The sequence below is a fragment of the Medicago sativa genome, chromosome 5, assembly GCF_051527215.1.
Source record: "Medicago sativa cultivar Bolivia chromosome 5, Bolivia_mono, whole genome shotgun sequence".
NCBI classification, from domain to species: domain Eukaryota; kingdom Viridiplantae; phylum Streptophyta; class Magnoliopsida; order Fabales; family Fabaceae; genus Medicago; species Medicago sativa.
Window position 1 is genome coordinate 6450831 of NC_140753.1, and position 27593 is coordinate 6478423.

A 27593-nucleotide genomic window follows, 5' to 3' on the forward strand; every position below is an offset into this window, starting at 1 on the left:
GTGAAAAAGGGGTGAGGGTTTAGAATGATAATGAAAGAAGGGTTTTTAGAAATTTAGATGAAGAGGACAATTTTGGTATTATTGTAAAATTTTAAATAAATTTGGGTGTAACTAGAATTATATGGGGTGAGACTAGAAAGAGTCGTAGACTAAGTATGAACAATGAATATTAAAATTTAAAAATGTTGGTAAGGTAGTTGGTGCAACAAGACAGGACCACAATAATCCAAAAAATATCCAACTCAAAAATCCAAAATAGTAGCAACACCAATTAAATTACAACCATATGAATAAAAATTAGTTATTATTTTGGATTGAATTGGATAAACATAAACATCATCCATTATTTCATTTCAATACACTACACTCCAATTATACACTGAAATCAAAATAAAAGCCCCAATTTAGAACATGCCACTGCAAAATCGACTTAAAAAGTATTTAACCTAATTTAAGCGATTTCAATTCTCTCGTTTTCTCTTTGATCAGAAAACATGGCGGATTCGGTTGAGCTACCGAGTCGTTTAGCAATACTTCCTTTCAGGAACAAAGTTCTCTTACCTGGTGCTATCATTCGAATTCGTTGCACTTCACCTACCAGGTAGATGCTTCTTCAATTAAATTCAGGACCCGTTTGTTACAGATTATAAAAAAAGTGATTTTGATACTAAATAATTTAAAGATTAATTTTTTGTGACACGGGTTATAAAAAAAAAGTGATTTTGATCCTTTTTTAAAAAGCGGAAGCTATTTTGCGTTCGTTAATCAGAAGAAAGGTAACTTTTTTAAGAAGTTTTTATAATTTTTTTTGTGGAAAATTTGTATCAAGGGAATGAAAAGTTTTTAAAAAGTGATTATTTTGTCTAAAAAAGTGATTTTTTTTTTCACTAAAAATGTTGTAACAGTGGATTCTAAGAATGTTTCCTTATTGAATGTAGTGTGAAGTTGGTTGAACAAGAACTGTGGCAAAGAGAAGAGAAAGGGATGATTGGCATCTTGCCAGTACGTGATACTGCTGCTTCTGCTGAAACTAAGCAACTTGGTTCCACTGTATCAGATTCTATAGATCAAACTTCCAAAGTTCATGGTGGTTCATCAGATTCTAATGCCAAAGTTCAGAATGATGTTGTTCATTGGCATAACAGGTAGTATGACTCAATTAAGAATTTGATTTAGTTCATTTGAGCATCTTAGATGATAATGTTGTATCAGTAATCTTTGTGGATTTTTGAGAAATGAAATTGTGAAATCCAGGGGGGTAGCTGCTCGAGCATTACACTTATCGAGGGGAGTAGAGAAACCAAGTGGGAGGGTCACATATATAGTTGTTCTTGAAGGTTTGTGCAGATTTAATGTCCAGGATCTAAACACAAGAGGGACATACCATACTGCAAGAATCTCTTCCCTTGAGATGACTAAGACCGGTAACTATTCAATTTATTCTGTATAGCAACACAAGTTTGTGTATAGCTCGGCATGTTACTTTCGAACATTGTTCTGCTTTTTTTGGACTGGTGTGGGGAACCGATTTAAAATATAGTAATATTTATACTTAAACAGTAAATATATTTTGTACTGTGTTCTGCGTAAGATTCCAAGTTTTTTTTTTTTTTTTACAGCAAAATTCTAAGTTATGTATTATGAAACATTACACCACTTTGTCGGGACATATGTCTGCACTTACTGGATGTAAATATTCTGAAATTGACTTTTTACTTTCTCATTATTGTGTTATGAATGCATAGATCATCAAAGCATAAGCACCGTTAATAATTAACACATAAGCTAAAAAATGTTATTCTGTGTGAGAAGCTAATAGGTTTTTATTCTAATTTGAGATAAGTTTAAGATTTATATGATGCAAAATTTTCCTATTTAGACCATATGTTAAAGATCAGATTCAATGACTTCTAAGTGTCATCGTCGTGCTGCCTATTTATCTTTGAAGATGCTGAGTTGCTTCCATTTTTCTAATCTAGAGATGGAACAGGTGGAGCATGACCCGGATTTCATAATGTTGTCACGTCAATTTAAAGCAACTGCCATGGAGCTTATTTCTGTTCTGGAGCAGGTAAAAGCTTGTAACAGTATCACATAAATACCTTCGCTACTAACATAAATTCGTGGAAATAGTGTTCGAGCATTGATCAACAAAAGTGTCGGGCATGCTGATGTAGATGGTTGAAGAATATCATTTTAAAATCCATGATTGCATAAAGTATTTCTTTAATATATGAAATATTGTCTATGGACCCACTTTTTGATAGGCTGTTCATAGTCCAATTGGCTGGTTGGCGTAAACTGTGTTATGTCTATAGATGAATTATTTTGTGGTATTTTGAATATTTCACAGTTTCTGTTGTGTGGGAATTAATAGCTACTGTTTTTCTTCTTTATAGAAACAAAGTACTGGTGGAAGGACGAAAGTTCTTTTGGAGACTGTTCCTGTTCACAAGTTGGCTGATATATTTGTTGCTAGCTTTGAGATAAGTTTTGAAGAACAATTATCAATGTTGGATTCTGTTGATGCTAAAGTGAGGCTTTCAAAAGCAACTGAATTGGTTGACAGGCACTTACAGGCAAGTGATAGATTTAACGATGCTTCCTGTGAGGTTTATTTCCCACTACTTGTCTTTTGATTCCACTTTTGTCTACTGCCAACAGTCAATACGTGTAGCTGAGAAAATCACACAAAAAGTTGAAGGACAATTGTCAAAATCTCAAAAAGAATTTCTTCTGCGCCAGCAGGTTAGCTTTCTCAACATTCCGTGATATATATTTCAAATGCGAATCAGAGTATAGGGGAAACATTGATAAAGATTTATGCTGTACTGAACTACATGTTCCAAGCTAAAAAAAACAGTGACAGTGATTTCAGATGGGAAATCCCTCTAAACGATTCCCTTAGCCTAGCTGAAGCACTGATTTATCTAATATTTGAGACTTCGTGTTTATATGTAAGTTTTTTATGTCTGTATTTAGGACAATATAGGCTTATCATCTAGCTATGAAAATCAATGTCTTGTGGAAAACCATAGTGCCTCAACTTGTCTCATTGTTCGAATGCAAGTTTTTTTTATCATGATCGGTGCCATCTTTGTTGCTCAAATGGTTATTGTCGTATCTACTGATTTTTCTGTGAGCAGTAGATTAAGGTTTACAAACATAGCATCAACGTTTTGCTGGCCTTAAGCTACTACTTGTAGTTAAATGGTACTATGATAATATACATTTCGGCACTGAGTAATTACACTAATTTTCTTCGAGAAAAGAAAAATAGAAATTAAAGTGTCTTTAATTTTATGTATGGAAGCACTATGTAAATGGTGATATGTTATACCAAGGATTTTGAAAGTCTTGGATTCTTGGCCAGTTCTGCTGCAGAGGAGCATTTAATTTTGTTTTTATATATTGTCTTGTTTGAGACTTTATCTGATTGGACTGCTCTTATATTATTGTGTGAAAAATATTCAGATGAAGGCTATAAAAGAGGAACTCGGTGATAATGATGATGAGGAGGATGACCTGGCTGCCCTGGAAAGGAAGATGCAAAGTGCAGGAATGCCACAAAATGTCTGGAAGCTTTCACTTCGAGAGTTAAGGTACTTATGAACAAAATCATAGTTACAAATTCTTAGATTTTGGGCCTAATTCAATCTTAGAAAACCGGTCTGTAAGGTGAAGATTGTCCAAAATTTATTAACTTCATTTAGGCCATATCCCTCTATACCTTGATGAAGTGTCGATCTATTTTAATTTTTTAATATATTTTGTCTTGTCATGTTGATAGTCGATTTATTGATATGAAACAACTTCTTAAGGCCTCAATACTATATTTTCAATTCATCGAGTACAATCTTCATTTAAATTGCAAAATGCGCTTCATGTTCCTACATTCTCCATTATCTTAAAAGCCACTCCAGTGAGGGCACTCTCATTCAAAAGAGGTGGAAGCTGGCACCAATGCTAATTATGCAAGTTCAATGAGTGATAGAAGGCCCACTTCATGCTATTGCACATTCTTATGCAGAAAGTAATTCTGAAAATAGTTTAATTGTGTAAAGAGTACAAACACTATTATGCTTATACAGGCTTTACGGCACAATTGTAAGATCGGCGATGTTGTATGGGATGGAACAGAGTGTTGGGCTGTTAAAGAACCAACACGAAAATAAATTAAGCGTTGCAGAGATGAGGATGTTGTGTTGGATGTTGTAGACTATGCTATACCTATCATGCCTGATTAATAGGCCGAATACAATGATTATACATAATTATAAAATATATGCCTAATAACTACAGATATGGCTATATATTTATAACAAAAACTATGACATTATTTGAATTCATGTCATTCATGGTGAAGGCACTCGGTTGATTTTTTTTGTAATTCTCTCAGGAGACTGAAAAAGATGCAGCCTCAGCAACCTGGGTATAGCAGTTCACGGGCTTACCTGGAACTTCTTGCTGATCTGCCATGGCAGAAGGCCAGCAAAGAGCTTGAACTGGACTTAAGAGCTGCACAGGAACGCCTGGACAATGATCACTATGGTTTAGAGAAGGTCAAGCAGCGGATTATTGAATACCTAGCCGTTCGTAAGGTTGTCAATACCCTATTACTATGCCTCCTTGTAAATATCTACTACTCTACAATTTCGTGTATCTGATAATTCTGATTTGAATGTATCCATCACAGCTTAAGCCAGATGCAAGAGGTCCTGTGTTGTGCTTCGTTGGACCTCCTGGTGTTGGGAAAACATCATTGGCATCTTCTATTGCTGCTGCTCTGGACCGAAAATTTGTGCGCATATCCCTTGGTGGAGTCAAGGATGAGGCTGATATTAGAGGACATAGGAGAACATACATTGGAAGCATGCCAGGGAGGCTTATAGATGGACTGAAGGTTAAATTTCAATTTAAATACTGCAAATTAGCTGTAATTATTGTCCAATTTGAGTTATATTTGCAAATGTTTGTAGGAAGGCATTAGTGGCTGTAGGTTTTATGATACATGGAATGCCATCATTTTCTTGTTATATGCTTTTCACCATTTGTTGTTGTCTCGGTTTGATGTACTAGAGTCGAAGAACCTAGTGAATATTAGGTATTTCTGATTAAGGTACAAATGATAGATTCCAGGACCGTAATTCTTGTTCAGTTATTATAGATTATTACTTCTTTTGCAGCACAGTAGTACGGAAGAGACAGACTAGATTCTCTGTGTCATACTTGGTCTCTCTATTTTCTTATTAATTTCATCCATCAATGAATTCTCATTAAGAAAATGAGATGGGGGTGTTTAAACATGGGCCAACACCGGCAATGAATAATTAAGAAACAAAACTATGCTATCTAAGACTGTTTCAAATTTCAATAGAGGATAACATGAGTTCTATGAGCAGGTTGAGAAGGAAAACCTTCTGAAGACGTCGTTTGTTTCTGCTTCTTTTTCTATATTTAGGCATATGATTCTTTGTTTCTAGGAGGATTGTGAGGCCTAATTTTCTTAGTCCTGACAACTATTTCTGCAATGTGACTGATAGATACTTTTATATTTGACTGATAGAAAGTAGCTGTTTGCAATCCCGTCATGTTGCTAGATGAAATCGACAAGACAGGTTCTGATGTTCGCGGCGATCCAGCTTCAGCCTTGCTTGAGGTTCTTGATCCTGAACAAAATAAAACATTCAATGATCAGTATCCTGTACTCTTCAATATGTTTTCCTCTCGTCTTAGTTAATAAATTATAATATTTTATATAAATATCTCTTTGTTATGAAGATGGAGTAATAAGAAATCAGTACCTAAATTTTATTGTGACACCAGTTATATTGCATTTTTACTCGCAAGCTCGGCCTTCATATTTGTTTTTCACAGTATAAATAAGTTTCTAACTTTCATCTTGATATTCCTAGCAGTATATTTTTGTGTAGATTCCACATGCCTATGCTCATTTGCATGGGAAGTTTCAATGATAATGATCTTCCTAGCAATCTTGATCTTACTAGTAAACATTTTTTATGGAAATTTTGTTAATTTTCTGCCTATCTTGATATATCCATTGTTTCACCAGAACTAGTTTATTTTTTACAACTTTTTTTTTCCTTCTATTGCAATAAATAAACAGTCCATAGTTGTTCCTTAAGTTATCCAGCTATTTGAATGTTCCATTCGATCTATCCAAGGTAATTTTTGTTGCTACGGCAAATAGGGCGCAACCTATTCCTCCACCTCTCCTTGACAGGATGGAAGTCATTGAGCTTCCTGGGTATACACCCGAGGAAAAGCTCAAAATAGCCATGAAGCATTTAATTCCAAGAGTTCTGGACCAACATGGATTGAGTTCTGAGTTTCTTCAAATTCCGAAGGTATTTAATTTATTGACATAAAAGGAAATCTATGAAAAGTGAAAAGTTTATTCTCATTCAGTGCAATTGCAAATAATTTTGTTGCTGTCCTTTTTATGATAAAACAAACAAACAATATTCTATTACTGATAGGAAACATGTGATTTATTGTTAAGTTTACCTGGGTTTAAATGTATAGGCTAGAAATTCAATACCATAGCTATCCATTGTAGCATCTCTTTGTCCAGTCCGCATAATATTGGAAAATTATTGTTTTCTATGTGTTACGCCAAACCATTTTGTTATTTGAGCATTAGAAGTCTCTTTTTAGTAGACCCTGCCCTGGTGCTGTGCTCTCTTCTTCTATATTGTCCTTGATGGTAAAATAACACAATAAAACTAAGAAAATTGTGCAAGATATACTGTATAATTGCACATAAACTCTTTTATTCAGGTTGTTGTCTTAGAAAGAAATTCTGTTCTATAGGGCTTTAACTGGAAACTTTGTTGATGCAGGCGATGGTGCAACTTGTTATCCAGAGATATACCAGGGAAGCTGGTGTTCGAAGTTTGGAAAGGAGTCTAGCTGCCCTTGCTCGTGCTGCTGCAGTGAGAGTAGCAGAGCAAGAACAAGTAGTTCCACTTAGCAAAGGAGTAGAGGGACTTACTACACCACTTCTGGAAAACAGACTTGTCGATAGCGCTGAAGTGGAAATGGAAGTGATACCAATGGGTGTCAACAACCGTGACATATCAAACACATTTAGGATCACCTCTCCATTTGTTGTTGATGAAGCTATGGTTGAGAAAGTGCTTGGGGTAATTTCTATGCAATTTTCTGCTTGTTTTCAATTGAAGCTTCAAAAATACCCATCCAACCCCCATCCAAAAAATTGATAAATTAAATTCTATGAAAAATTGTTGGCCGTCCGTCAGCAACTGGGATCTACAGCTCTAAAGTTTGCCTTATAACTTCGCATTTTACCTTGGGCAATTACATTTTCATTTTATGCAAGTCCTGTGAATGCAATGTCATGTTAAAATGTGCTTTTACATTGAATGAGTGCCTTGTGTATGAAGCCATCTTGAAAGAGATCTTACATAAGCAATCTTCAATGGAAATTACATTTTATAATATACAAGGTGAGGAATGCCTAATTGGTTGATTTCATCAAATGCAGCCTCCAAAGTTTGATGGAAGAGAAACAGCAGAACGTGTTGTAACCCCTGGGATATCTGTCGGGCTGGTCTGGACTTCTGTTGGTGGAGAAGTTCAGTTTGTGGAGGCTTCAACAATGGTAGGGAAGGGTGAATTACATCTTACTGGACAGCTTGGTGATGTGATCAAAGAATCAGCTCAAATTGCACTAACATGGGTAACCAACTACATCTAAATAAGTTTCAACCCACTTTTATCATGGTTGTTCTTTTATGTTCACTACAATGATATGTTTCATGTATGCCTGTCCAGAAAATTTGTTTCGTGTTACTTGTATCGGGCTAATAACCATGTGTATGTGCATGGACACACATACACATGTAAGTGTGCAAAGTGTAGGAGCGACACTTTCTTCCATTTTTTGAGACTAAAACTTAGTCATTTCAATTCCATCTGTATGACATTTGTGCCAATGATAATTGGCTAGCTCAAGTTTGTGTGCATTTGAATAGTTGCCATCTCACTGTTAAATGTTCACAGAAGTTGATGTTTGTATTAATTCAAGACTTGTAAATTGTTTCGACTGACTGTGAAAACTTGATTTATAGGTGAGAGCAAGAGCAACTGATCTCAAACTGGCTGCTGCGGTGAGCATTAATCTGTTGGAGGGTCGTGATATACATATACATTTCCCTGCAGGTGCAGTACCTAAAGATGGGCCTTCAGCTGGTGTGACTTTAGTCACAGCTTTGGTTTCACTTTTCAGTCAGAGAAAAGTGAGATCTGATACCGCTATGACTGGAGAGATGACTTTGAGGGGTCTAGTACTACCTGTTGGTGGTATCAAGGATAAGGTATGTTTCTTGCATTTTTATGGCCAATATAAACTTTCTACTGAATGTTAAAGATAATGTCACACATAGTTAGTAGCAAATATGCAATTGGTTTTGCATTTTTTGGTACTGTTATAAAACCATTAGTAAAGTAATTTCATTATTGCACGGCATGCATAATTAAGCACCTCAATGCTTATGAATGGTGGATATTAGGACTTTCTGGATGGTAACTTACTGTCAAGAGTCACGCATTCAATGAGATATGGCCTGAGCACAAGTTTATAAGTGGGGCAATCATCGCCTTACAAGCCAGTTTTGTAGGGATCGAGTTAGGCTCAACCCTAATTCTAAAATAGTATTAGATTCTATGCAAGATTCGTTCAGGCACCTGCTATCAGGTCCCAGCTATTAGGTCATGCTCCGGATGTCCAGTCCTCTGTGTAAGGGGGGGTTTTAAGAGTCCTCTATGGCCTGAACATAAGTTTATAAGTGGGGACAATCATCACCTTACAAGCTGGTTTTGTAGGGGTTGAGTTAGGTCCAACTCAAATTCTAATACTTACTACCAGTCTCCCTACACTAAGCTAACTAGTGCAACCGCCGATGGCAAGAAAACAATAAACCGGATAACTCTCTGATCACTATATACGAATACTTTTTATACCTGGCTTAAATGCATACATCAAATAAAAATTAACAATCTTTGGTGACAGAAAAATTGCTTATGATTAAAAAGTGGCATGATCTGATTTTGTCAATCTTCACAGATACTAGCTGCACATCGATATGGTATTAAGAGAGTCATCCTACCTGAAAGGAACTTAAAGGACTTGGTTGAAGTGCCACCATCGGTGCTAGCCAATTTGGAGGTAAACTCTGTTGCACGTTTGCTCAATTTTGTAGTAGTTGTGAACCGAGCATATTCAGTACTTGATACTAGGTTAGACATATTTGGCAAATTGATATCAAAACATTTATCACTATTTCTTGTCCGGTCTTTACAATAGAATGTTTTGAAAACACAGTGGACTATGTCCCTGCTTATTTTTTTGTTTTACGTTTATCATCCCTAATAACTCACCAATGAAATGAATATACAGATACTGCTTGCGAAACGAATGGAGGATGTGTTAGAACAAGCTTTTGACAGTGGGTGCCCTTGGAGACAACACTCAAAGTTGTAACTGTATCCTTGAAGGCCCCATTATGATTCAATTATTGCGACACTGGGGAGTGAGTATATCTATCTATTCAGCAGACCGTGATCAACCAAAACTCTAGAAACCACCAGATTGGAAGGGAGCTGACATCTGCATGTATTATTAATACATGATTGAGTGTACCACCATGGACACTAGGAAGGGTTTCAGGATTGCGTAAACGTTTCGTAGTGATATACTCTATCAAGCCACCACTCCATAATTTTTTTTGTAAGTATTTTTCTTTTGCTTTTGGCCAGCTGTACCTATTCAACCTGAGCAAATGTTGTCTCTCTACTCTCTCCTTTGTAATACCCTCTTCCCTGGCCTCATTTATGTTAATTTTTTGCCATTTATGTGGCTATTTTACTGTGCATAAACCATTATTTTTCACGAACAAGGGAGCACTTTAGCTCTTAAATGTGTACAAGGGAGCACTTTAGCCAGTTGGCCCGATTGCAATGTTTAATAAAGGTATGTTTGGTTGAGTTGTTTGTTTAAGTAGAGTAGACACAATTGTATTCAGTAATTTCTAGAAATGACAAAGATCTTAGAAAATAGATGAAGAAAAAGGTTAAACATTGAAATTTAACCAAAAAAAAAAAGTACAATACTCTTTGAACAAAAATTGTTCGAAGGAAACAACTTTCAATTTTTAGAAATGACAGAGTACTTAAAATATTTTTAAAAAGATTGCTAAAGGTCGGAATTTAAAGGCTGCTCTATGGACTGAAAATGTAAAAATAAGGAGACAATTTCCAAGTATTTCAGCACCATCACGGAAAAGATCAATAAAGTGGGATAGGATCCTCTTCATTTTCTATTCTCTCTATTTCCTCCATTACTATAGATTTGAAAATACAAATACAAAAAATGTAGATGTGCATGTTGTTTTCAGTAGTATTAAACACAATTTATTTCCGAATTTTAGATATGACGGATTGAAAAAATTGACTAAAACCGTTGTAATTTAGTCAAAAAGGACTTTACTCTTGGCGTAGAAATTGTTAAAGTGGGGGAATTTTTCTTTAGCAAAGTATATTAACACAGTCAATTTTTTGTTTTTGAAAGATCGACAAAATCTCTAAAACTAATGACACGTGTTCCTTTTGTAATTTTTAAAAATATGTTATAAGATTGTAGGCATACAAAAAAAATACTGTATGCACATTTGATACGTTGAAACGCATATTCAAATGTTTTTCTTCAATTCTCTACATTTTCTTTTTAATCTACACATTATCAAAGAACCCAAAAAAAGTTATCAGCAAGGAGTACAAACTTGCAACAAATCAGCATTCATCGATCAAATGCTAGTGGGAGGTTGGTCATACAGCTAAAATGCATCATCCATCTCACCTTAGGAAGAGACCACTTCACCATGATGTTTTTCGGAAACAGACAGAGGTCGATATAAAGAATCATCATGAGTTTCTTTGTTTCTCTATATTCACATGAAATAGCAAGTAGAAGACCAAATAGAAAGGCAATAAGCATTATTGACAAGGAGTTGAGACAAGTTTACTTTACTTTGGTCGACATATTAAAGTTCACCCAAATGAATTTTAAAAGTTATGGGTAACCATATAATCATAATGTCTCCAAAATGGAATTAGAGCAAACATATTTTTTTTATTTTTTTTTTGAGGGAGAGCAAACATAATTTTATTATGTAGCTTTTAAAAATGAGATATATCATTAAAAAAATGGAGAAACTTAGCTAAACGTTGGGATTTGGCCATAAAAGGCTATACTCTTGTGATGAAATATGGACAATGGATAAAATATGCAAGGTCCGGGTTTCAAACACCGGCCACTACCAAAAAGAAATATGGAAAATTGAAGGAAATAATTATAAAAAATTACCTTAACACAATCATTAAAACATCAATATTACAAACACATGTTATTTATTTAAAAAAAAATATCAACAGCAAAGTACTTGAAAAATTGGAAAATGGGGTAAACGAAAAAATTTGGTGAATTACTGCGGTTTGAGGGACAAAAATTGCAAAATTGAACCAAATGATTTTTTTTGTAGTTCAAAGTTATAGAAAAACGACATAATTTATTTAAAAGTAAATAGAGCAGGGAAAAATAAATCAACATCTACATGTAAAATTGAGAAATATCTTATAGAATTCATAAAATTGGCTTGTAAAAGTAAATGAAATCATCTTTAAAAATTATATCATCAATGCAAAATAAATCACTAAACATATGTAGGAGCTCCTTAAAAAAAACGTGTAGAGCTGACTCATGACCTTTTCAAAAAAAATACAGTGCTGTACTATTTTTTGACGCAATACAATACTCCTAGAATACCTTTTTTTTTTAAAATAAATACTCATACAGTACTTAAAATACTCTTTTTTTAAAATAAATACTCATACAGTACTTAAAATAGAAAAATGGTGTAAATGACGAAATTTAGAAAAAAAACACTTTTTTACAATTTAGTTTTTAAAACAAACAAAACAATTTAAAATACTATATGATAACCACAAAATCTCTTGAAGTAGAGTAGACAAAACTTTATTCTGTAACTTTTAGAAATGACAAAGCACTACAAAAATTAAAAAAATAATGTCTAAACGTTGAATTTTTGCCAAAAAAAAAAAAAAAACTATACCTGAAATTGTAAAAGTAAAAATTGTTTTCTAAATAGCATTGCATCATCACAAAAAGTTGCAATAAAGCCATTAGAGCACGACATACGTTTTTTTTATTGTATCTTAAAGATTGTGAAGTATTTAAATGGAATACTGATCTAAGTGCTCAAATTTGGTCAAAAAATTACTCCTTTTGGGACAGAATTCTAAGAAACGAATGAAGTTATTTTTAATATTGTCAACTAATTTTTAGAAATGACAATCTTAAAAATGACAAACTTTGCTGAACATTGGACAATTTTTTTGTAAAAACTAACCAAATAAAATTTAAATATAGGTAAACTACAAGCAATCTCTAAAAAGTGGGGAGAGTAGACACAATATTAAAAGAGCATGAGGGTTACTGGGATGCATTCAAACCAAATAGGCCACTTGTGTCGTATTGAAACTCTGATACCTGCCGCTCTTCACGATTTGTTAAGGACAAGGGTGCGCACTGTTAGGAGTGCGGTGTGTGGGATATGTGGATGGACAATTGACTTGCTCGCCTAGCACTCTTAGCAGGGTTGGTTAAGATTGTGTAGTCACTGCATGAGCATAGACTTTTGTTCTTGAAAAAATGATTTACAAAAAATATGAAATTTATGATTAAATACATTAAAGAAGGAAATGGCAACCACCATCAAAAAAACAAAAACTACTACAAAGAAATAACTTTCTTGTATTATTATCCCGACTCTAGGACTTTACTTTTTTACAAGGAAGCAAAAAATGCAGAAACTGTACTTGAATCTCCTGTACATCTCCTGAGTATATTCACACGGCAAGGCAGCCACAAATAAAACCTCCTTATGGATGTTCTCATTCTAATGTTTCAGTTCCTTTTCTGTTATAAACCAGATTCATGAGCCCAAAAGGCATCTGGATCAGGACAAAATAGAGAGAAGTCCTGGATTTCCATATTCGCTATATGCCAATTGACAAAACGGGCTTGTACCGACTTGAATAGAAAAAGGATGATGGGCAAAAGCCAACATTTATCATCTTCCCTGCAAGAGCATTCCATCAAAACTTAAAATAGAGTACCAAGTTTAAAAATACAGTACACCAAGAAGTTCTAAAAGAACGTAAGCGACAAAAATTATAGTAAGCAAAGCAAAATCATCAAAACTAACTAAAACCAATTTAGTGGCAAAAGACTCCATGGATCCATGTAACAATAATGACTAGCCCACATTTGATCGGAGACATTGCTGCCACTTTGTTGATGGCTCAAAAAGAATGGGGAAATATGAGGGATTACCTGTGGCTAAGGAAAAGTGGTGGGAAATCTGGAAAAGAAATTGTTAGGAACTACAAAACTAAGTAAGCATTGGGTGTCAGAAATTAGCCATCAAAAGTATTGGCTCTAGTGGCAAAATGGCTGTGGTCGCTGGATGCCCATTGTAACAAGCTATTTAGTGCATGATTTAGATTGAAACATGTGTAATGTCAGGTGATCACTGCTTGTCATGTCAGGTCCTGGAAGTGTATCTATTAGGGTCATGTTTTTTCAGAGCACTAGATACTCTTGGTCAGGGGGTTTTGGCACTTGTATCAAGCTCTAGGAGGACATCGCTGTAGAAAATACCTTTTTGTTAGTGGCCTATTCCAGAACTCTATAATCTTTCTACCTTCCATATTTTCGCGACTAAAATATTTTCACAGCGAAATACATCCTTTTGCAAAATCAAACTTTTATACTTGTGTTGGAAGATTGTGACAAGATTGAATCTGAGAGGGTGTAAAGGAAGTGAGACCTGATGACCAAACACGGCATAGTACAAAGAAAATAAGCAGGAGAAATTTTGTGATATTTCAACATGACCTCCTTAACACGGATACACAGGCTTGTATCTGTGTGGCCCAATTAAAGCAGTAGTAAAAGCACAGAATAAAAATGAAATAAGAAATAACCATTTCTGTAGCATTGAAAATGCAAAGATAACTAACTACCCACACCAAACAAATCCATATTTCGGCTTTTTTAATATTATACATGACACTTTCCCTCAGACAAGTCTTACCAAAACCTCTATGCAGTAAGGATAAAATGATGCAATAATTTTTCAGATTTGATTTCTTAATGTAACCATCAGACACGGGTAAATTTAAACAGAATTCATGCCGGTTGTAAAATATGTTGCTGTTTGAGAGGAAATGATGCCATTAAGAAGTTGATTACCTCTTAACATTCCGCGTACTTGCCTCATCGGGGTAGTGCATGTGGGATAATGTATAATGAAGGAGGCAACAAATAAAAGCCACTCCCTGCATACGCCGGTGCACACACGTTAGATAATGAGGAAATATATTTCAAATGATTACATGAATTAACATATTTTAAAAAGTTAAAAATTCAATATGCCTAGAACATTTTAACTTTCCCTATTTAATCAGGATTAGGAGTCTTATACTTTCATGATTAATTTCCATATTTAATTAGAATTAAAAGTCTCAACAAGGGTAGTATCTAGTCTTTTCTGTATCAAATCATAAATTCAGAGTCTAATCTTTCTCTTCCCTTCTTCCTTATCTAAAATCCAATTATTTCAACACTACTTTCCTTATAACCCAAAATTTTACCACTAAATATTGCATTTTTCAAGTACAAATTATGTACCACAAACCTCAGTTGCAATTTTGATATTTCCAAGTAAATGTGATATAGCAGTTAGAGCCTTTTCATATGCTTAACAATATCTTTCAGCAGTTTCCTCTGAACATTTTTATGTAGTCCATATTTTTAAAGCAGGTTGCTCACAACAAAGCCTATTTTTACTGTTTCTCATCTACTTTATATGTGTAATGGGACGTTATACCAAATGGCATCACAGTATAAGTAAAACTTACAATGTTAGACAGAGAAGTAGCATTCCACAGTGCATAAACTCGAGAAGGTGAAGCTCTTCTAGGTTCTTTACTGAATAAAGCATTCAAACCAGCAGGAAATGGGAAAAGTAGAGATAGAGGAAGGATTAGTAAAACAGAGAGAAAAGCTGCAAGAGAAATCCAGTAGAACTGAAGCAACATGAGGACAGTGACCGAAAGATCAGCCAAAAGCATCAAAGTAATCAGCAGTTGCACAGTATCCTGAAACAATCATGTCATGTATTAGACAATCATGTCATGTTCAATTTATAGTTGTGGAGGTGAATCACCTAAAACAATTTAACTACCTGACGACCAACAGGTCTAGTGTTGCACAACAGCAGCGAAAGTGGGAATAGAAAGTCTCTTTTGAAGTCCAATGATCTTAAGGTAGCATCATTTATCAGGCCACCATTAATACCTCCAGTTATCCTTTTAAGAGATAACGAATTGCTCATGTATTGCCAATTATGTTGTAGCTGCTGAAGATTCTTTATTCCATGTGCCACATTTTGCCTATCATGAACACAAAACAAAATCCCGTGAAGCTAATATACATAAGGTATTTATAAAACAAACCATGAATTCTTGCCTTCCTAATCTCCATCTAGGAGGAATGAAAACAATGTCAAGGATTCATGCAACTCAAGATGAGATGGTTGATCTCATTCCCTGTCATGTTATGGCTTAATTGGATTAAACCAAGCTACAGTCTTAATGTATGCATGCAGTATTAACTCAGCGTCATAAATTACCTCATAGCTTCATCAGTACCAACCCGAGTATCAGACTGGTGCAAACCATGAAGGGAATATTCCCCAACTGCTACCACAACACCCAGCTGATAGTAACCAGAAGCTGTTGCTTGGAACCATCCAAGTTCAATTTTAACTCCGTGGAACTCAAGCTGGGGGTTTGCATGGCTATTTATCCAATCAATAACAGGACCTAGTGCGGTACGAATTGATCCATGCCTCACTGTCCGTAACTGAGCATTTAGTCCAGATACCAAGCGATTCCAAACAGTTGCTGGGACATGCTGTTGATATAAAGTTTGGCACTTGTATGTGAGTTATGTATAGAGAAAAAAAATAACTGACTAAATCTTAACAACCAGCCTAATCAAGAGACCTGGCCAAGGAGGTTGATCAACAGTGTATCACTGTGAAGATTGTAAGGCGCCATATAGCTCCCATCCCCACCAAAAATTATGCACATGGGGAATCTCTTCTGTATAATTGATACAATGTCTAATCTCTTCTCATCACCACCAAGGAAAAAATCAATGTATGCTACCATTAAATCTGGAGTTGCCCCAACCTGCATCGATTGTTTCTTAAATTAAGGACATTAATATGGAGGAAAGCGTGCACCACTTAATACATTGAAAACCTTAAATTGCAAGGTCTTAAATTCAAATACCAGTTTGTCAGAGAAAATTGGTTTACGTATGCATAAATAACATTGTTGCTTACAATTGTCTAGTGTGTAAATGAAGAGATGCAGTCTAATAAACATGACAACATCATCCGAATTTCGATACAGCCATGTTGTAACTTTCAAGCTAACGTACTGATTGCTTATATGAACTCTAAATGATCACAAAGAGGTAACCAACAAACTTTCTGATAGTATATTACTAATCAAGATATAATTCTTAGAAGTTGAAGCATTTTAATGAATAGAATATGGGTGAATAAATACATCGGTAAAAATCTCTACCATTAAACATGCTTATACCATGCTCAAGAACATATGCAATTTATGGAAATCTTTCCAAGGAAAACCAAAAGTGAAATCTTGATGGTGAGAAGGTCAACATAATTATATTCAGTGAAAGGCCAGTCGCTTATACCATAGGAATATGATGCACTAGTATCAAAAAATCACATAACCTTAAAAATCAATTCATTTTAGAATTTTAGTTTAGCTTTGATTTTTCATGATGACTGTATTATTATTCCATATTTACTAGAAGCTTTTCAGATTTTTTATATCAACTTAAGACTAACTATGTCCTTCTCTTTATTTTGTACTGCTACTGTCAGCAGACCAGGCCTTTGGCCTATTATTGGTCTTGGATTGTTCGTTTGATGTTTGTGTCTTGGCTAGGAAGCCCGAGTTGAGATCCTCTCCATTTGCTTAAAATAAATGGAGAATGCCATTTAGTGAGAGATGGATACAAAAAAGTTGATAGTGGGTCCTATCACTAAGTGGGTCCCACCACTATTAATTATTTATATTTTTTTTCCAAATTTCATTGTGTCTTTATCTCTCCAAATGGAAGAAATGGAGAGGGTACTAGATGGAGAGGATCCTAACTCAGGAAGCCTTACTAACCTACAAATCACCCTTAACCTCACATTTCCAAATTCCCAATGAACCTTTATTCTGCTTATTTATTACAACTTCATCCTTGATACATCAAAGAAATTTCAATATGTTAAATCCTAAAGGCCTCTGCTTACCTACATCATTCTACCTTGTCTCTAACTATTGCAAGAAAAATTATATCAACAAAAGTGAATAACTAGGAATTTTGTGGAAAATACTCCAGGATGTTAAATGTTTAAAAAGTCAAACCTTCATCCCTTTATACAAAGCACGGGATCGACAGGAGCGTAGACAAGAATGGTCATATTCAGACTTGACATATTCCTGAAGGCGGCCAATTTTGACTGTTCGCCGCCAACGCTTCCAAGACCAAGCACAAGGATATGCCACAACTGAAAGTATACTGTGCACCGATCCTTCCCACCAATCATATGCAGCAACAGAATTGATCTCATCAATAAATCTATTAAAAGCATCCTCATACCTGCATCCCATTAGGATCAAATCCTAATCAGAACCATGATTATTGTTTAAGAGTAAAGGTATAATATAAAACAATTAATGTGTCGTTTCAGCTAACAGATAAAACTTTTGGGATAGATGGTTGATAACATTGTTTCAGAAACTGTTAGGAGAAGGCATATTAATAATTTATTATTACATCACAGCAGTTTTACAGTATTGTGATGAGAGATTAGAATGCTAAGGTGTCATTAAGCCTCCCAAACTGGGTTTGTTTATCTTTTCTTTACACATAGATGCTTGATGTAGAATCTTTATTCAGGAGTCTTTCCCGTACCAGACGCCTTTTGCAATACAAACTAAGAAAAACTTGTTTGGCAGCAAATATAGGAATTCAAGAAGTACAGAGTAAATTAAGTTCGACCCGTAGGTGGAATAGCCGTGATTTTTAGCAACACTGAAGATTTATGATTTGGACTAAAACAAATATACTATCCAGTATTTATCAGCACATGGTCCACAAAGTAAAATGACATCAGAATCCATGACATGCACATGTGAATAAGTATTTTCTTACACAATTTCAATTATAGCATGGGGAGGTGAGTAAGGAAGATGCCAGGGTTCTCTGAACGTATTAGGACCCATAAAGTACATTCTGTGTACATGACTTTGAGTTTCATCAGTTCTGGCTCCACGCACCTAGTTTAAAAAAAAAAAAAAAACAAATGTAAAGCATCCAATAGTTTCAGACGTAATGTGTAGAAGGTCAATTATCGCCACAGCAAGACCTAATTAAACAGTGCACACTTTGGTATCAGAATAGTACCTCGGAAAGAGAAAGGAGATGTGGAAAACTATGATGATTATGTTGTTCAATTGGACTCGAACTATGATATGAACCAGAACCAATCAACTTGATTCTCAAAGTACTTAATAGCAGAGCCAGCAGTAATAAAACGAATGACAACACTACTGAAAACAGCCAGGGACCGCCAAATGTATAAATTAGCTCCTCTAGAGGCGTATAGCAATTCGGCATTCCATACTTATCTGATATACATTTATATGGACAAGAGCGCGTTGTAACTCCCCCTGCAATGAAAAGGACCGCATTAAAAATGAGAGATAGAGCAAAGTTAGGGACATAAAGCCAATATAAACAATCAAAGATACCTCGTTTATATATGAAATTTGCACGATTTGGAAGAAGATCGAGAGGACAAGGAATGCAAAGATGTGCATCGGAACCATCGACATCTTTGTAAGTACCAACAGGACATTCCTGAATATTTTACAAGAGAATAGAATTACGTCTTCTAAAAATATCCGTACAATGGGGCAAAACGAAAAAACATTTTTTCAAAGCGGAGCTTGCTAGTTTCTCCATATTTCTTGTTTACCACAGAAAGTGACAGATAGATACACATATCCAATAGTCTAGGCAAAAACAAATGAATAAAAAACCAGTGGAACAAACCTCGCAAAAGATTCCATACAGGCCTTTTGGACATGCTTTCCCAGTTATGGTACCCTCCTGTCCATGAAAGCCATCATTGTCTCCAGCGCCTCCACTGTTTAAAATCATAAAGAGGTGCTATTTTTTAGCAGTTTATTTAAAGAAAATGTCTGTTACCTTTTTAGCAAAATAATGATTACTGATTACATTATTTACAACAATCATGCTTCAGGTTACTTAATATAGTAAAATTTCAGATTGGTACTCAAAAGACTATGGTGTATGTTCATTAGTCCTTTAAAGATGAAAACAGTGTTCTAGACCAAGGAAAAGCAGGAACGTTCTATTATGCTCTGATTCTAAACCCAGTAACAGAAAAGTGATGATGCATACCTATAGTTCATGGTGCCGCTAATACTTGCAACGGGAAAATATTCTTCCCCCATACCAATCTTTGACCAATGGAAATGAACTCGGCCTCCTCCTCCACCACCACCACCAAGGGAGCCACCATTACCCCCAACAATAGATAAGGAGGAACTCTCCAAAAGCCTGAATTCTTGAAGGAAAAGAAGGACTGTTCCACCAGAACCTCCGCCAAGACCACCAACCAAAGAACCATCACTGCTTGTTATTGCTTTGCTAAAGCTTTCACCATCGGCCCTCAAGGATCCATAAAGGTCAAGTCTCAAAAGTGGCCACTGAATGGATCCCATCACTAGCCAAATTTAAACAAGAATAACTTCTATTAGAGAGTATTACAAAAAGTATAGATATTTTCGTCATATAAAGAAGAGGCAGACATATAGAATCTGCATCCATGTTAATATCAGAAGCAAACTAGATAATCCATTTTATTGAAACATATAAACTCAAGGGATATTTAAAACTATTTACCAATCATCCCTCCTCCAACAACATGCCCATATGACTCATTAGGGCCCTTAGTTCCACTTCCCAATTCACATGGAAGAATAGCATTTCCATATTCATTGCCACCAATACTCATTATCCCATTGAAATATCCAGCCCCTCCTCTTCCACCATGTCCAGCACCGCCGCCAGCTCCATTCAAAAAATTCCCCTTACCAATGCCTTCGGTGCAACCTGAAAAAGGTCTTGATCTAATTAAAATATAAAATTATAATATCCTTTTTTGGCAATTAGCATTTTGACTAGCATACAAAAACATAGAAGGGATGAAAGTAACCAAGAGTAACGGATTTTGAAAAAATTTAGTTACCTAATTCAGAGGCCGTAATGATACCATCAGTATCAACAATCACAGTCCTTGCCCTGTGAATATGAATTATGCTTCCCTTCATAATGCCATTTACAATAAGATCCTCAACACGACAAATCTACAAACACTCAAAAGAAGAAAATATTGCTGTTATTGAACCTCAGTCAAAAAGCAATGCCCAACCAAAAAGTTGAATGTGTTGTACTAAGGAGAAATGCACTGTACTTGTCGGTATTTCAGATCACTTTTTTCTATAAATTTAAAACTCTTCAATACTTTCACCTAACAAGTTAAGCTTTTAAGATATTTGGTTCACGACAAATTGCATTAAATGCAACAGAAGTGGGGGGGAAGACGTTCCAACTGAGTGTAATAACTGAATACCAAAAAAATAGTGCAAGAATGTCTTTTTAAAAAAAAAAAAAATACATCTAAAAGTAAAACCTGTGCTAGAAACAAATCTTACTTGAAGTGAGAAGGATAGTGTATAATTGACATGACAGTCGTCAGGTGGAGTTATCAAATCTATTGGGCATCTCTGAATGTCACAGAGATGTTTTGTAACCCTACAAACATCATTAAGAAAAGAGAACAATATAATCAATTAAGTTTAGAGTTTCAGAGGAGTTCAACAGCTGGATGGAAAATATCTAAGTCAAGCAATGCGGCTACAAAAGCAATCATACTTACGTGCCTCTACTAGCATCATCATCCAAAGGCGCTTGAAGTAAAGAACCTGGACCAACCTGTCAGGAGTGGAGGGCTGTTAAAATACTGCATACAAATTCGTGAATTCTGGAAACAGTGACAAAACACAACTTGTCGTAAAGCAAAAAGAAAACAGAAAGCCTTGAAAAGAAAACAGAAATAGAACATGTGCATGCTGAAAATTCCTGCTTTCTGATCCATCTATACTGTGGCTATGTAGATATTTGCTCCTACTAATCGTAGACAGTATGTTCAAAGAGTTAATTGATTTTATCTTTTGGATATTGGCATCCCCGGCATGAGGGAGAGCCCTAAACAATTAAAACTCTAGAAGAATGTAATACAAATCTCTTGTAAGTTGTAACACTTATTCTTTAAAAAACTATAAGCGTATTACTGTATTTGTAATTGCTTACAGTTACATTATAGAAGAGAGACAAGGATAGCCGCTGGCCTTTGATAGCATCACCATCACCAGTCAATTGTAGCAGCCCCTGACCATATAAGCCCAAGTTTGTATTTGAACTAATTACAGAACGTTGCTGCAAAGGTAAGAAATCACAATCAACGTGAACACTGCGACCCGCGAAGAACAAGATATGGTTCTGTAACCAAGAATACTACATAACTTGAATTAATGATAAAGACCATTTACCCTTAGGACAGCCAGATTTCTCACTTCAAGTACTGAAGCAGACACAACAGTACTTTTACCACCGTCAATTTCCATTGTGGAGTTCCACATGAGCAGCATTTTAACAGCAACTCTAAATGCACCAAAAACCTTCATATATGTATATTAAAGGTAAAATTGTTAAGTAATAAGCTGACAGTTGAAACTAAAGCTCACATAAATAGGATTCTAAAACTAGGGACGCCTAAATGGATTGAGAGTAGAACTAAAATTACAGAAAAAACACTTTGAATCGCTATATTGTACCTTTATGATAGAATCACTCAACAAAAGTTCTTCTGCAACAAGCTCAAATTCGGAAATTGGAAAATCAGACAACCCAAAGATTAAGCTTCCTCCATTGTATACACTTATTTGGCCTCTTACCTTCATAATTGGAGAATTCAAATAAACATCATATATTAGGCTTCAAGGGTTAAAAATTGCATGGACTAATAAATAAATTAAATGAAATATATATAATGGTCCAATGAAATTATTTTCAAATGCAGAATGTAATATTAAAAAAAAAGTTTCACACAGGACCTTTTATTCTTGAAAACTCTATAAGGAAACCAAATTGGCTCATTATAGTCGTTATAACAAAATCAAGGTATCCACAACTTAAGGGAAACATGGCAAGAATCTCTACTAGCATTGATATATACTTTTAAGTGTTAATAGTGTTTTACCCCCCCGGTAATATAGGTCATTTTCGGTTTTCCACCCTGTAAAATTTTTTGTTTTGTTTTCGTCCTTGTAATTTGAAATTTTTTTGGTTTTGGACCTTCATGGCAAATTTTGCCCCCTGTAATTTGAGAAAATTTCGGTTTACCCCCTTGTGATTTGAGCAAATTTCGGTTTACCCCTTGTTGATTTGAGCAAATTTTGGTTTAGCCCCCTGCCATTTCGTCGATTTTGTACTGTCAAAATTCATAAAGGTCCAAAACCATAAATCTTCAAATTACAAGGACAAAAACCAAACAAAAAATTTTACAGGGTGGAAAACCGGAAATGACCGATATTACAAGGGGGTAAAACACTATTAACCCTACTTTTAAAAGCCATGGCTGTCATACACAATGTTTTATAAAGTAACTCAAAGATCGACAGAAGCTGTTAAGGATGAGAGAAAAGATACATATATGATTGAATCCATCTGTCTAAATTACACAACAGATATGCTAAGATAATCATGATGTAATTAAAAGAATAAAAAAGTCCTCACTAAAATAGTTGCAAGATATGACCAGCTTATTTACATTTATTTCAACACCCTCTCTCATGCTAAAGCATATAGGCCACATACAAACCAAGCTTGGTACATATATTTACTTATCATTGTCATGGGGCCTTTGAGAGACTAGTTGAATCATCCGCATATCGATCATTTGAATTGACTAAGCCAATTGTGATATCTCTAGATAAGACTTCTTCGCTACTAAAATGGTACTCCCTCCCTAATTACAAGACCATTTACAGAAAAATGGTTGTCCCTAAATATAAGAATTACTACAAATTACTAGATGCATTTATTACTCTTTTTCCAATTATACCCCTTATTAATACCATCAAATTATCTTGGAATATGATAAGTAATATTGAATGCATTTATCTACAAATTAGTAATAGTCACACACATTTCAGACAAATTTATTACTCCAACAACTTTTCTTAATACCAGTGTTTTTTGTAGAGTGTTCTTATTAAAAGGGACAGAGGGAGTAATAAATTACAGTATGCTTCGTGAAAGTGGAATTGGATGTGATAAAACTGTTATGAAAGAAGTAGTCTGTTGCAGCAAAAATTCTCTGAAAAATGTGTAAAATATAGTGATAAAATGACTACATATGATCGTGTGTTTGTCATGGTACATAATGTGTATAACTTTCCTACCTGAACTCTGGACCAAACAAGTGGAACCAAAACTTTTGCATTATTTTCCACATAAACATTTGACCATAAAGGGCTGGTTGAGAAGTCAAGCAAAGGAGTTTCTGTTTCTGTTGAGACATTGTCATTGCTGACTTTTAAACTTAGTAAATTTGCATTGAAATATGTGCCAGCTGCTCCAGAATTCCCAGTGCAGCCAATACTCGAACCACCTGTCACAACAAATGCATGTATTGTGTAGAAGTTTCTTCTATTCAAATTAAAAAAAAAAAATAAGGCATGCTTGCATGCTATATGAATTGAAGAAAATTGAAGATACGGAAACTATCAAATTGTCAGCCAAAAACTTTATATCAAGAGAACGTATATAAAAACATTAAGTGCAACATCAACACCACCAAAAGATTCGGGTTTTGTGCGAGTGTGTAAAGGAATTAAACTCCTTGCTTTTGGACAGAGGTTGGCATCCACCTCTTTTCACAAGGATACAAGGGCAGTCCTTCAAAGAGTCTTAAAGAATTAAGCTTGTAAGAGACGGAAACAGATACTTGCTTGACATGAAGGACATCAATGTGACAATGAAAGCCAATAACATAAAAATGGACTCTAATCTGGAATAATGGACAGATTCCAGAATCTAAAACAAGAGAACAACATTTCAGATAATCATTAAAATTCAATGGAAAGCCTGACAAGTTGAGAGCTTTTGTTAACAATTGATATCTGCACTCTATACTCATACAATTTAAAGGATTGAAAACAGGCCAGGTTTCTCAATTAAAAATGAAATTTTTCCTTTACAACAATTTATGTAGCACCTACTGTAGCCTGTATGTAACTTATAATTCTTTTTTCCTTTATGAAGGAAGTATCATGTCCTCACCTACACTCATTTTCTTTCAGTAAAAATGTGGTATTCTGCTTATTTCGAAAATTGCGAACAAGTTGTATTTGTTTAAAAGAATTGTTTGGCCCTTTGATTTACATAGATTTAGCTTAACACGCTTACGGTAGAATTAAACATCAAGCATGGGTCATCTTTGGTTTAACCACCATGTACAGAAAGTGAATGGAAACAAACCATGGACAGTAATTTTAAAATCTTCTTGTATGCTGTAACAATTAAGTGATATTCTTCCTCCACCACCTCCACCCCATCCCGTCCCACCAGCAGCACTGATAATACCATATCCCTTCCTACACTCATCCAAAAAAAAAAAAGCCAAGTCCATAAGAAAGTTACAAGAACATTACACTACACAACATGTGTTAGTTCCCTAATAAACATATGATAAAGATAGTTGTAAAAACTAGAAACTACTCAAAAACATTCAACAAGTACAATTCCAAGAATATCAGCATTTCTTCAGAAGAAAAAGAATACTGCCATTTGCAAATTGTAAATGAAAAAAGAATACTGCCATGTGCAATTAGCAAGTAATAACTGTTAGTAAAAGTGACTTCAGGTGCCTTAAAAATGCATTTTCCTTGTCAATCAATAGTTACAGACAGCCTTAAAAGTAGTTTAGAAGCCATAACATGAAAAACAGGTATATGATCACAGACTGACAAGTACTTCATACTCACAACTTTATGGCGTGTACTATTATACTTCCGCCGGAACCACCTCCCCCTTCATACCCTCCATCTCCTCCCTCTGCAGTAACAGACCCATTTAAATATATAGTGTCCTTCGCTAGAAGCTTAATACGCCCCCCACCATTCCCTCCATATTTTTGTTCAGCAGACTTTCCACCACCCTTGCTCCCGTAGCTCCATGGTTCAGCCAAGGAAGACCATGCATAAACATCACCACCCCAGTTTGTCTTATTGTTTTTTTTACAAGATGCACCACGCCCACCATGCCCTCCACCAGCACCTTCGTTATCACTAGGCGTGCCACTAGTTTGGGAAGGCGGTGCCCCACCCAAAGATGATGAGTTTATAGCAGAAATGTAGTCCATGGTGACATTGGCAGCTGATATAATAACAGAACTAGCAACAATAGATGAATTTTGACCAAGTTTAATGTTGCCAGACACATTGACTGTTATCATGCACTCTTCTATAGGACATAAGAGTGAAACATGGGAAAGTATCTCCAGGTTCCCAGTACCATATATGAGAATATTGGATTTCAAGTAATGAGTTGAGCTTAGCAAGCATGTTGTATTAAAAGATCCTACACCTTCCAAGTCCTCACAAGAAACAGACTGATTCAACGTTTCAGCAAAAGCAAAGTGATCGAGCTGAGAATCATCACTGATAAGCGAGTCGGTAGAACCCAACAAGAGTTCTAAGCCGGTACTAATGTTCAAATGGTGTCCTGAACTAACAGAAAGGCACGGTATATAAAGATATCCCAATAGAATGCAGCAGCAGAGGAAGTTAAGCATTACGGCAGGTAGGTATGGGTAGAACTGAGAATCAATGTGAGGTTTGAATCAGGTGTGTGAAGATGATTATCTGTAGTTGTTTCGGAAAGCTACCTCCATACGAATTAGTATGGAAGGAATCCAGTTATATAGATATATTCTGCAAAATTAAATAGACAGGAAAATAGCAAAGAATAAGAAAGTGATTATGCAATTGACATCACATCAGCACTTATAAACACGAATCTGTGAAATGAATTAAGTCTGATCGCGTACAAAAATTATGTATATCCTTGGAGGCATGAGTCGAGTAACAAACAGAGTGAGTGAACATGAATCAAATAAATTTGTAATTGATTTGTGAAACAAGAAAACATTGGTATAATATTGAATTCATGGAAAGGTGCAGAAGAGTGAAATTCAAGAAGTGACAAAGCTCGATCGGAAAAGAATTCATGCAATGCGATCGGAGTGATTAATTATGAGCATAACACCGATTAATTAAATAAATAATAATTGTTGAAAGAAAGAAAGAAAGAAAGGTGATAGAAGTTAGTGAGTGAGTGAGTGAACTAACCGTAACAACAGAGTGAGTGAGTGAGTGAATCTTTCTTTGATTCTGTTGTTGTTGTTGTTGAAGAGACAGAGTCAGAGTCAAGTGAGAATCGTTTTTTCTTTCTCTTTTTTGCTTTTTCACTTTTTCATTCTTCTCTTCTTCGAATTGAATTTTTTTAGATGAAAAAAAAAAAAAAAAAAAGCACGCTCTACGCTGGTATTGTATTGGTTTAGTTAGAGAAAGTAACGTAGGAAAGAGAGTACGACGAGTCCAACCTACGTTTTTGCATAGCTGGAATGGAAATGGAACCTGCTCATTTCTCTCTCTGTCAGTACCCTCATTCACGCTGTTATTATATTATTATTTTAACTACTTTTATCCTGCCAACTTTCTTATTTTTCTATCCCCTCCTTCTCACTATTCAATTTTCAAATAACTCTTTTATTTTAGTCTTTGTAATAAGAGAAAGTTGACTTACTTAAAATTTGATGTATTTGCTTCAAATTTAAACTAGGAGCTCTATGAGGAATGTCCACCCTAAAAGCTTTAAGAATGGAGAATTCAGTCATGTTATCACACAGAGAGACATTTCTAAGGATGAGATTGATGGCAACTTTCTATTGGAAGCATTTGTTTTGACATCGAGTCTGGTTCTTAGCATACCAGATTAAGTTCAAGATATTTGTGAGGCAAGCTAAGATGACCACTTTACACTGAGGGGTCCAACCTTTACGGAGAGATCAGATATCTTCCATATAAGTAAATTGAAGATACTTGTTCTTGTTTAAGATTGTAGCAAATTAGACCAACTATAGGTAGGTGAATGA

At 35.2% G+C, this 27593-nt stretch overlaps 2 protein-coding genes across 3 annotated transcripts; one reads left to right on the forward strand and one right to left on the reverse strand.

Moving 5' to 3' along the window:
- Positions 1-355: 355 nt before the first annotated feature.
- Positions 356-10029, forward strand: LOC146919542 (lon protease homolog 2, peroxisomal). 2 transcript variants are annotated; one of them, XM_085712974.1, is made up of 16 exons: positions 356-601; positions 939-1145; positions 1255-1424; positions 1980-2071; positions 2400-2579; positions 2665-2748; positions 3475-3602; positions 4400-4601; positions 4697-4903; positions 5567-5697; positions 6155-6368; positions 6864-7166; positions 7529-7723; positions 8115-8360; positions 9110-9211; positions 9443-10029. In XM_085712974.1, the coding sequence occupies exons 1-16, from the start codon at positions 495-497 to the stop codon at positions 9524-9526; spliced, it is 2652 nt and encodes an 883-aa protein (XP_085569100.1). In that variant the 5' UTR covers positions 356-494; the 3' UTR covers positions 9527-10029. The 2 variants fall into 2 exon arrangements, with proteins under 2 accessions (XP_085569100.1, XP_085569101.1); XM_085712975.1 differs by having other exon boundaries at positions 1991-2071.
- A 2727-nt stretch (positions 10030-12756) lies between these two features.
- LOC146919543 (MraZ) lies at positions 12757-26947 on the reverse strand. The gene is made up of 23 exons (XM_085712976.1): positions 26788-26947; positions 25423-26370; positions 24917-25032; positions 23839-24047; positions 22210-22329; positions 21925-22053; positions 21686-21811; positions 21252-21307; positions 21028-21127; positions 20562-20679; positions 20216-20425; positions 19712-20036; positions 19340-19433; positions 19036-19144; positions 18689-18954; positions 18437-18561; positions 17647-17881; positions 16195-16383; positions 15819-16102; positions 15372-15579; positions 15046-15285; positions 14378-14463; positions 12757-13202 (listed from the first exon to the last, which is right to left on the reverse strand). Exons 2-23 carry the CDS (start codon positions 26229-26231, stop codon positions 13043-13045), a joined length of 4314 nt encoding a protein of 1437 aa, XP_085569102.1. The 5' UTR covers positions 26232-26370; positions 26788-26947; the 3' UTR covers positions 12757-13042.
- Positions 26948-27593: the final 646 nt, after the last annotated feature.

Bases quoted from the DNA above. Each gene is read 5' to 3' on its own strand.
- LOC146919542 (XM_085712974.1), top strand. From the start codon at position 495: ATGGCGGATTCGGTTGAGCTACCGAGTCGTTTAGCAATACTTCCTTTC. The intron at 1,146-1,254 runs GTAGTATGACTC...TGTGAAATCCAG, and splicing joins GTTGTTCATTGGCATAACAG to GGGGGTAGCTGCTCGAGCAT. The intron at 1,425-1,979 runs GTAACTATTCAA...TTTCTAATCTAG, and splicing joins CCTTGAGATGACTAAGACCG to AGATGGAACAGGTGGAGCAT.
- LOC146919543 (XM_085712976.1), bottom strand. From the start codon at position 26,231: ATGCTTAACTTCCTCTGCTGCTGCATTCTATTGGGATATCTTTATATA. The intron at 18,955-19,035 runs GTATCTTTGATT...TTTTCATTGCAG, and splicing joins AAATTTCATATATAAACGAG to GGGGAGTTACAACGCGCTCT. The intron at 16,103-16,194 runs GTCTCTTGATTA...TTATATCAACAG, and splicing joins TGATCAACCTCCTTGGCCAG to CATGTCCCAGCAACTGTTTG.